General features: G+C 56.2%; 2 protein-coding genes across 4 annotated transcripts in view; one reads left to right on the top strand and one right to left on the bottom strand.

Moving 5' to 3' along the window:
• Window positions 1-815: 815 nt before the first annotated feature.
• On the top strand, window positions 816-2,208 carry MIEN1 (migration and invasion enhancer 1). 2 transcript variants are annotated; one of them, XM_025361170.1, is made up of 4 exons: window positions 816-966; window positions 1,080-1,177; window positions 1,595-1,671; window positions 1,758-2,208. In XM_025361170.1, the coding sequence occupies exons 1-4, from the start codon at window positions 878-880 to the stop codon at window positions 1,839-1,841; spliced, it is 348 nt and encodes a 115-aa protein (XP_025216955.1). In that variant the 5' UTR covers window positions 816-877; the 3' UTR covers window positions 1,842-2,208. The 2 variants fall into 2 exon arrangements, with proteins under 2 accessions (XP_025216955.1, XP_025216954.1); XM_025361169.1 differs by having other exon boundaries at window positions 1,595-2,208.
• Window positions 2,209-2,700: 492 nt separating this feature from the next.
• ERBB2 (erb-b2 receptor tyrosine kinase 2) overlaps window positions 2,701-9,642 on the bottom strand; it is a 28,275-nt gene continuing 21,333 nt past the window's right edge. The window contains exons 17-27 of one of the 2 annotated variants that reach the window (XR_003116148.1): window positions 7,965-8,103; window positions 7,762-7,884; window positions 7,409-7,507; window positions 6,433-6,618; window positions 6,131-6,286; window positions 5,940-6,015; window positions 5,517-5,663; window positions 4,706-4,803; window positions 4,338-4,530; window positions 3,803-4,055; window positions 2,701-3,661 (exon numbers count right to left, since the gene is read on the bottom strand). Coding sequence is in view for 1 of the 2 variants with exons in the window: in XM_025361161.1 (XP_025216946.1) it covers window positions 3,306-3,661; window positions 3,803-4,055; window positions 4,342-4,530; window positions 4,706-4,803; window positions 5,517-5,663; window positions 5,940-6,015; window positions 6,131-6,286; window positions 6,433-6,618; window positions 7,409-7,507; window positions 7,762-7,884; window positions 7,965-8,103 (1,822 nt within the window). In the remaining variant the exon portion in view is untranslated. The remainder of the gene's footprint in view (window positions 3,662-3,802; window positions 4,056-4,337; window positions 4,531-4,705; window positions 4,804-5,516; window positions 5,664-5,939; window positions 6,016-6,130; window positions 6,287-6,432; window positions 6,619-7,408; window positions 7,508-7,761; window positions 7,885-7,964; window positions 8,104-9,642) is intronic. The other variant, XM_025361161.1, reaches the window with a different exon arrangement.

Below are 9,642 nucleotides of genomic sequence, written 5' to 3'. Positions count from 1 at the left end.
CGTGGTGCCTCACGCCTGTAATCCCAGCACTTTGGGAGGCCAAGGCGGGCAGATCATTTGAGGTCAGGAGTTCGAGACCAGCCTGGCCAACATGGTGAAACCCTGTCTCTCCTAAAACAAACAAACGAACAAAAAACTGGGCCGGGCGCGGTGACTCATGTCTGTAATTCCAGCACTTTAGCAGGCCGAGGAGGGTGGATCACCTGAGGTCAAGAGTTCGAGACCAGCCTGACTAACATGGTGAAACCCTGTCTCTACTAAGAACACAAAATTAGCCGGGTGCGGTGGCACGCGCCTGTAGTCCCAACTACTCGGGAGGCTGAGGCAGAAGAATCGTTTGAACCCCGGAGGCGGAGGTTGCAGTGAGCCGAGATCTCGCCATTGCACTCCAGCCTGCGCAACAAGAGTGAAAAAAAAAAAAACAAATGCCATCAGCATGTGAGCGAGAAAATGTCAACTATTTCATACATCAGCCACACCCACTCCCATCTCCAGGATGGTTGCCCCACCGCTTTCTCTTTCTTTTGTAAACTGAAAAGCGCTCTGCAGTCTAAGATAGTCCATTAGAGTAAATGAAGCCGTGAAGTCCGGCGGACATCGGGAGTGGGGAAGCCCGGCATTCCGGCAGACCGGGCCGGGGAAGGAGGCTCTGTACGGGTTCTCCCAGACTCTGCCCGGGGCGCGAGCTCCGGAGCTGCCGTACGAGGTCAAAACGTAGCAATGGCGGAGGCCTACAGGGGGCGCCTGGGCGCCACGCTCGGCCCCGCCCCGCCCCAACGCCACGCTCGGCCCCGCCTCGCTCCAGAGGCCCCGCCCCGTCACGTGCCCGCTGAGCGCGTCACACCCGGAAGCAGGGGCCCGAGCGGAGCAGGCAGCTATGAGCGGGGAGCCGGGGCAGACGTCCGTAGCGCCCCCTCCCGAGGAGGTGGAGCCGGGGAGTGGGGTCCGCATCATGGTGGAGTACTGGTGAGCGGTCCCGGCTGGAGGACCCCTACCCTGGTCCCGTGGGCCGGACGGAGGTGGGTCCACGGGAGGCCCCACCCCCGAGTCCCCAGCCCAGCCCCATTTCTTCTCCCCAGTGAACCCTGCGGCTTCGAGGCGACCTACCTGGAGCTGGCCAGTGCTGTGAAGGAGCAGTATCCGGGCATCGAGATCGAGTCGCGCCTGGGGGGCACAGGTGAGGCTCATGGAACACCTGCTGAGTCAGTCTGTACTCTAAATCCCAGCTCTCCCGCTTTCTAGTTCTGACATTGGCTGCTTTATGTAAAGTGCCTGCAGTGCCTGGCACATGGTAAAATGTCCAGCCAACATGAGTTCCCTTCCATATGTCAGGGGGTTCACAGAGGCCTGCGGGGGAAAAACCTATTAGACTGCAATCGTGTAGGGTTGGAGGGGAGGGAGTCTTTCATTGTTGCCAGGGGCACACAGGCGAGGCCTCCCTCAGGTTCCCTGGAGTTGACCCAGGGTTGGGGAATGGCTTAAGGAGCTACAAATGGGTCTCCAGTGGGAGTGGTGGGGGACCCCTTTGAAGGAACTCCTGATTTCTGCCTATGTTCTCAGGGTACCATTTATTTATCTGTTGATTTCTTACCAGGTGCCTTTGAGATAGAGATAAATGGACAGCTGGTGTTCTCCAAGCTGGAGAATGGGGGCTTTCCCTATGAGAAAGATGTGAGTATTTGCAGTGTTGGGAGGACCTCTGGGTCATCCTACCCCAACAGTGCATCATCCCGTCATTCCACATCTCTGTCCTCTAGCTCATTGAGGCCATCCGAAGAGCCAGTAAAGGAGAACCCCTAGAAAAGATCACCAACAGCCGTCCTCCCTGCGTCATCCTGTGACTGCACAGGATTCTGGGTTCCTGCTCTGTTCTGGGGTCCAAGCCTTGGTCTCCCTTTGGTCCTGCTGGGAGCTCCCCCTGCCTCTTTCCCCTACTTAGCTCCTTAGCAAAGAGACCCTGGCCTCCACTTTGCCCTTTTGGGTACAAGGAAGGAATAAGATTCCATGGCCTTGGGGGCAGGAGAGAGACACTCTCCACGGACACTTCCCCAGCCACCTTATACCCCCTTCCCAGGATAAGTGCCCACAAAAGCCTGGTCCACTCTTCACCTCGGTAATACCTGTCTGATGCCACAGTAGATTTTATTTATTTTCCCCAACCCAGGGCAATGTCAGCCATTGGCAGTAAAGTGGCACTACAAACACTAATGCTAACTAGTGTGTGTTTTTATATGTCCAATCTGGGAATGTGGGGGGCACAGAAGTCCGGCCGGCCCAGCCTTTGTACCGCCAGGGTGGCTGTGCTGGCTTGGGTGGGCTTTCTGGACAGCTACTCCTTAGGTCAGTGAGCTCCTCTGGCATAGCCAAGGCAAGGAAAATGAGTCCCACAGTAGACCCTGCCTCGTCTTTCGCCCACTCAACCGCCACTCTCCTGACTCACAAGGAGGAAATAACCCCATTCTGGTGAGTGGCCTTAGGAATTCGTTCTAAGAAAGAATGATCTGGTTGTTAAAGGGCTCTCAGATCCGAATCCAGCTTCCCGATCCCCCCCAACCCTGAAGCTAGAGAACTGGATGTCAGGCTCCTCATCCAAGCTTTCTGAAGATTCCTGGCCACTCCCTCCAGGAAAAGAGGAGTTGAGTGTAAGGTGAGCAGGAAGGGATGGTGCAGAGCTACCCCCAGACATAGGCAGGTGCCTAACTGTTCTCCAAAATATATTTGCAAATGGAGAAAGTGGGTGTGGAGAAGGACCCCCCACATCTGCCTCCCCATACAACACCCATTCTCCCCCTGGGTCTTTATTTCATCTTTAAAAAACAAAACAAAGTAAAAACTAAACAGAAAAGCACTCTGTACAAGGCCTGGATACTGACACCATTGCTGCTCCTTCCTCATGGGGGGCAGTACTAGGTCTCAGGGACAATCTCTGAATGGGTCGCTCTTGTTCTTAGACACTCCCTTAGGGCCACTTCCCCTCTCAGGCCAGCTTCCCTAAGGCTTTCAGTATGCAGGATCTGGAAGGAAAGGGCCAGGCTGGGCTGTGGCATCCACTGGACCCTAGAGTCTCATTGGGCAGGGCCCCAGAATCCACCAAGACTCCCCAGTGCTGTTCCTCTTCCAACTAGGCTGGACCCCTTCCAGCCATCTGGGAACTCAAGCAGGAAGTTTCCTTAGGACAGGTTCCGGGCATGGCAGATTCCTCTGGAAGTGGTCGGAGGGCCCGCCCGCCTCTTGATGCCAGTGGAAGTCAGGCCTTCCCTGCTCCCTGAGGACACATCGGGCTTCTGCGGACTTGGCCTTCTGGTTCACACTGGCACGTCCAGACCCAGGTACTCTGGGTTCTCTGCCGTAGGTGTCCCTTTGAAGGTGCTGGGTGGAGCCCCCCGCTCTGATGGGTCCTGGTCCCAGTAATAGAGGTTGTCGAAGGCTGGGCTGAAGGCAGGAGGAAGGTGGGGCTGAGGGGCAGCTCCTCCCCGGGGTGCCAAGTACTCGGGGTTCTCCACAGCACCCCCAAAGGCAAAAACGTCTTTGACAACCCCATTCTTCCCTGGGGAGAGAGTCTTGGGCCTTTCCAGAGTGGCACCAGTAGGTCGGGCAGGAGACAGAGGGCCCTCTTGGGGCGAAGGGGGCTGTGGCCGAACATCTGGCTGGTTCACATATTCTGAAAGGCCAAGAGAAGATGACCTATTAGGGGAAGGAACCCCGGTGTCGCTGCCACTCCCTCTGCCCCCACAGTGGACCCTGGGCTGAGGGTCCCCCCTCCCCCGCCCATCAGTCTCTCCGCTTAGACTGGACTCCATACCGGGCTGGGGACTGCAGGTCAGGGGGGCAACGTAGCCGTCAGTCTCAGAGGGCAGGGGTACCGTGGGGTCCTCACTGTACCGCTGTAGAGGGCTGGGGTCATGTGCGGGGAGGCTTTGCAGCCCCTTGGCTGCCCCCATTCCCAGGTCACCATCAAATACATCAGAGCCAGTCCCTTCGGAGGGTGCCCGTGGAGACCTGGGGGCCTCCTCTTCAGAGGGCTCCAGCCCTAGCGTCAGGTCCCCACCGCCACTCTGGGAACAAGAAAGTAAGTCATGATGGGAGTCACTTAATGGATCTGGGATGGGGACTCCATGGGAGGTGACAGGGTCACAGGAGAAAAACAGGTCACCTTTGGGGTACGACACAGTCACCGTGGAGAGAATGGGGTCACAGAGGTTGGAAGGCAGTAAGAATTTTTTGTAGGGATAATGGGGTCTCCTTGAGAGGTGACAGTTGAGGGAACATCAGAGAAAGGGACCCTAGTCCACCGGGGATGGAGGAGGTAAGCAGCCACACAGTGTGACCGAAGGCACTGACCCTGGTAGATGAGCTGCGGTGCCTGTGGTGGACCATGCCCCCAGTGCCCGGGGCAGGGTCTGGACAGAAGAAGCCCTGCTGGGGTACCAGATACTCCTCAGCATCCACCAGGTCCCCCATGTCATCGTCCTCCAGCAGTGAGCGGTAGAAGGTGCTGTCCAAGGGACTGGCTGGGCCCAAGTCCTCATTCTGCGGAGGAAGGAGAGGTGGGATGGTGGCCCCTCCCCAGCCCAGCATGCAGCATTCCATGAAGAAGGCTCATAGCAGGTGAGGGGAATGGCACACCGGACTCATCTCTCCTTCCCACCCTCTGCAGGAGGGTACTCTTAGCTACAGGCAGGGATGGGGCACAGAGGCCCAGTACCTGGATGACCACAAAGCGCTGGGGGTCCCTGGCCATGCGGGAGAATTCCGACACCAACTCCCGGAATCTCGGCCGACATTCAGAGTCAATCATCCAACCTGGGGCAGGAGGGAGGCCAGCATCTAGCCCCGGCCCTGTGTGCCTGCTGCCTCCCCTCCCACTCCCATTGCAGTCTGGTCTAGATAGTCCCAAGGGACAGCCCAAAGCCCTTGGTGGTAGAGAAGTAGTACCAGACTCTGGGGGCTTCAGCCAGAACCTTCGGGCATCTCTACTAGTTTCCCTTTTAATTTTTTTTTCTTTTTGTTTGCTTTTTTATTTTTTTGAGATGAGGTTTCACTCTGTCGCCCAGGCTGGATTTCAGTGGCGCAATCATAGCTTACTGCCACCTTCACCTGGGCTCAAGTGATCTTCCTGCCTCAGCCTCTCCCGAGTAGCTGGGACTACAGGCACACACCACCACACCCAGCGAATTTTTTTATTTTTTGTAGAGATAGGGTCTCACTGTGTTGCCCAGTCTGGTCTTGAACTCCTGGCTTCAAGGGATCTTCCCACCTCAGCCTCCCAAAGTACTGGGATTACAGGCATGAGCCACTGTGCCCAGCTTAATATTGTACATAAGGTTCTCTAGTTGTTCCTCAAGAGTGGCTTTGGACTTTGACTGTAAAAGGGATATGAGAAGGTTTTGAGGCTCCTAATACACCAGGGTTCCTGGGTCTACATACATCCTGGTCCCCTTTCATGCCCTTTGTGGGCTTCTCGACCCAGGACCTCCCACCCTCCTCCAGGCAGCCCGCACAGCTCAGCCACGCACATTTGACCATGATCATGTAGACATCAATGGTGCAGATGGGGGGCTGGGGCAGCCGCTCCCCCTTTTCCAGCAGGTCAGGGATCTCCCGGGCTGGGATCCCATCGTAAGGTTTGGCCCCAAAAGTCATCAGCTCCCACACAGTCACACCTAAGGCAGAGACAGGGTCAGGAGTGGGAGGGCCAGAGGTTCTGCCCAGGAGTCTGGCATCATGGCAGCAGGGGGGAGATGTGATGCCAGGAGACAGAATCTACCCAGTCTTTCCCTAATCCTGGGAAGTGCACAGACCCTGCAAGGTGGGGCACAGGCAGCCCCTTCCCTCCCTCCACATGCTGAGGTGGCCCCATAATTCTCCCCATCCCAGCTCTCATCCTCCCTCCAGCCATGACTCCTCACCCACCCCTCCCAACACTCCCCACCACACACCGTAACTCCACACATCACTCTGGTGGGTGAACCGCCGTCGGAGAATGGACTCCAGCGCCATCCACTTGATGGGCACCTGGGAGGGCAGAAGAGGAAGTCCTCCAACTGTGTGTGGTGGGGAGGTGGCCACTCAGAGTTCTCCCAGGGGCCAGACCCCACTCCACCCGACTTCCTCTGCTCCTTCACCTAACCTTGCCCCCATCTGCATGGTACTCTGTCTCGTCAATGTCCAGCAGCCGAGCCAGCCCAAAGTCTGTAATTTTGACATGGTTGGGACTCTTGACCAGCACGTTCCGAGCAGCCAAGTCCCTGTGTACGAGCCGCACATCCTCCAGGTAGCTCATCCCCTGGAATGGGAAGCACCCAGGTAGACCTTCTGGGAGGGCCTGGCCCTGGTCATATGCCCAGGAAGCGTCCCCATCCTAGCCCCTCGTGGACATAGGGGCTTGCTCCAAAGGGACCCGCAAAGAGCCCAGGTGCCCTAAGTGCATACCTTGGCAATCTGCATACACCAGTTCAGCAGGTCCTGGGAGCCCAGGCGTCCGCGGTTTTCTCGGACATGGTCTAAGAGGCAGCCATAGGGCATAAGCTGTGTCACCAGCTGCACCGTGGATGTCAGGCAGATGCCCAGGAGGCGGGAGACATATGGGGAGCCCACACCAGCCATCACGTATGCTTCCTGGGGACAAGGGTACACTGAGAGGGTATGGGAGACCTCACACCCCCAAACACCACACAGCCTCCCAACCATCACACAGCCTCCCAACCACCACACACCCCCAAACACCACACAGCCTCGCAACCACCACACAGCCTCCCGACCATCACAAACCACAGCCGCGGCCCACGGCCTGTGAATGCCCAAAGTACCAGCCTGGCCAACATGGTGAAACCCCGTCTCTACTAAAAATACAAAAATTAGGCCGGGCACGGTGGCTCACGCCTGTAATCCCAGCACTTTGGGAGGCCGAGGCAGGCGGATCACGAGGTCAGGAGTTTGAGACCAGCTTGGCCAACATGGTGAAACCCCATCTCTACTAAAAATACAAAAATTAGCCGGGCGTGATGGCTCACACCTATAATCCCAGCTACTCAGGAGACTGAGGGAGGAGAATCGCTTTAACCTGGGAGGCCGAGCCAAGACCACGCCATTTCACTCCAGCCTGGGTGACAGAGCGAGACTATGTCTCAAAAAAAAAAAAAAAAACAGGCAGGTGCTTGTAATTCCAGCTACTCAGGAGCCTAAGGCATGAAAATCGCTTGAGCCCAGGAGGTGGAGGTTGCAGTGAGCTGAGATCACGCCACTGCACTCCAGCCTGGGTGACAGAGCAAGGCTCCGTCTCCAAAAAAATAGTCTAGGTTTGCGGGAGTCATATCTCCCCAAACCCCAATGAAGAGAGACCAGAGCCCAGACCTGCAGCCATGGGGTCCTTCCTGTCCTCCCAGCAGAAGAGGGTAGAGGGGCTTACGTCTAAGATTTCTTTGTTGGCTTTGGGGGATGTGTTTTCCCTCAACACTTTGATGGCCACTGGAATTTTCACATTCTCCCCATCAGGGATCCAGATGCCCTGGGCAGAAAGAAGAGGATATGAGTGAGAAGAGCGTGGGCTGGATCCTACCTGCCTTCCAGGAGATCATTACTTGTGCTCCAAACATCCTTCCCCACCCTAGGGCTTGCTCCCGTTCCCTTCTGCTCCGTTGTAACTGCCCTCCCCCAAATACTGCCTCCGGCTCTTGCCCCTCCCATCGGAACTGCCGGCCACACCCCTCCAGGCACCGCCCCCACCTTCTGGGGCCGCCCACCCCAGGACCTGGCCCTGACCTTGTAGACTGTGCCAAAAGCTCCAGATCCAAGCACCTTCACCTTCCTCAGCTCCGTCTCTTTCAGGATCCGCATCTGCGCCTGGTTGGGCATCGCTCCACTCGGTGTCAGTGGCTCCACCAGCTGGGGTGAGGGGGTGGTGGGTCAGTGCCGGGAGCCAGTGCAGACCCCACGCGGGCTGGCAGGCCTTCACCCCGCCTTACCTCCGTTTCCTGCAGCAGCCTCCGCATCGTGTACTTCCGGATCTTCTGCTGCCGTCGCTTGATGAGGATTCCAAAGACCACCCCCAAGACCACGACCAGCAGAATGCCCACCACAGCAGAGATGATGGACGTCAGAGGGCTGGGGGCGGAGCCAGGGTCAGGGATTGAGGGCTAGTTTGGGGTAGGAGGGACAAAGGGGGCCCACGGGGGACATGAAGAAGGTGTTTGGCATTCGGAAAGGGAAGTCGGAAGGGTGACCCACAGGCTTGGACCCTCTCCTACTCTAAACCTCCCTTGGCTCCCCACTGCCTCCACAATAAAGTCCAAACTCCTTGTAGGCAATCAGAGCCCTCTCCACATCTCCAGATTCTCTATACTTGGTTCTCTAGCCTTGGCTCTGCCTTAGAGCTCCAACACTTTATGGTGTAAAAATCACTAAGGATGCTGGGCACAGTGGCTCACGCCTGGAATCCCAGCACTTTGGGAGGCTGAGGCGGGTGGATCACAAGGTCAGGAGTTCGAGACCGGCCTGGTCAACATAGTGAAATCCCGTCTCTACTAAAAATACACACAAAAAAATGAGCTGGGCGTGGTGTGAGTGCCTGTAATCCCAGCTGCTTGGGAGACTGAGGCAGGAGAATCACTTGAACCCAGGAGACGGAGGTTGCAGTGAGCCGAGATTGCGCCACTGCACTACAGCCTGGGCAACAGTAAGAGACTGCATCTCAAAAAAAAAAAAATCACTAAGGAGACTGTTAATACACATGTCCCTCAACACCATGGGGCCACATCCTGATAAACCAATTGTAAGTTGAAACTGAAAATGCATTTAAGACACCTAGCCTGGCCGGGCGCGGTGGCTCACGCCTGTAATCCCAGCTCTCAGGGAGGCAGAGGCGGGAGGATAACTTGAGCCCAGGAGTTTGAGACCTGCCTGGGTAATATAGCGAGACCCCGTTCTCCACAAAAAGGAAAAAAAAAAAAAAAAGACAAAAAAGACACCTAGCCTGGCTCACACGTGCTCAGAACATTTACACTGCCAGCAGCTTACAGTTGGGCAGAATCATCTGACACAAAGCCTATTTTATAATAAACTGTTAAATAGTTTGTGTTATTTATTTATTTATTTAGTTTTGAGACAGGGCCTTCCTGTGTTGCCCAGGCTGAGTGCAGTGGTGAGATCATGGCCCACTGCAGCCTTGACCTCCGGGCTCAAGCAATCCTTCCACCTCAGCTGCCCAAGTAGCTGGGACTACAGACACATGACACCACATTTGGCTAGTTTTTTTTTTTTTGTAGAAATGGGGTCTCACTGTGTTGCCCAGGCCGGTCTCGAGCTTCTAACCTCAAAGGATCCTCCCACCTTGGCCTCCTAAAGTGCTGGGATTACAGGTGTGAGCTACTGTGCCTGGCTATGTAATTTATTGAATATTGAAAGTAGGGGCCGGGCGCGGTGGCTCAAGCCTGTAATCCTAGCACTTTGGGAGGCCGAGACGGGCGGATCACGAGGTCAGGAGATCGAGACCATCCTGGCTAATACGGTGAAACCCCGTCTCTACTAAAAAATACAAAAAACTAGCCGGGCGAGGTGGCGAGCGCCTGTAGTCCCCGCTACTCGGGAGGCTGAGCCAGGAGAATGGCCTAAACCCGGGAGGCGGAGCTTGCAGTGAGCAGAGAT

The sequence above is a fragment of the Theropithecus gelada genome, chromosome 16 (assembly GCF_003255815.1).
Source record: "Theropithecus gelada isolate Dixy chromosome 16, Tgel_1.0, whole genome shotgun sequence".
NCBI classification, from domain to species: domain Eukaryota; kingdom Metazoa; phylum Chordata; class Mammalia; order Primates; family Cercopithecidae; genus Theropithecus; species Theropithecus gelada.
This window is presented reverse-complemented; position numbering and strand designations above follow the sequence as displayed.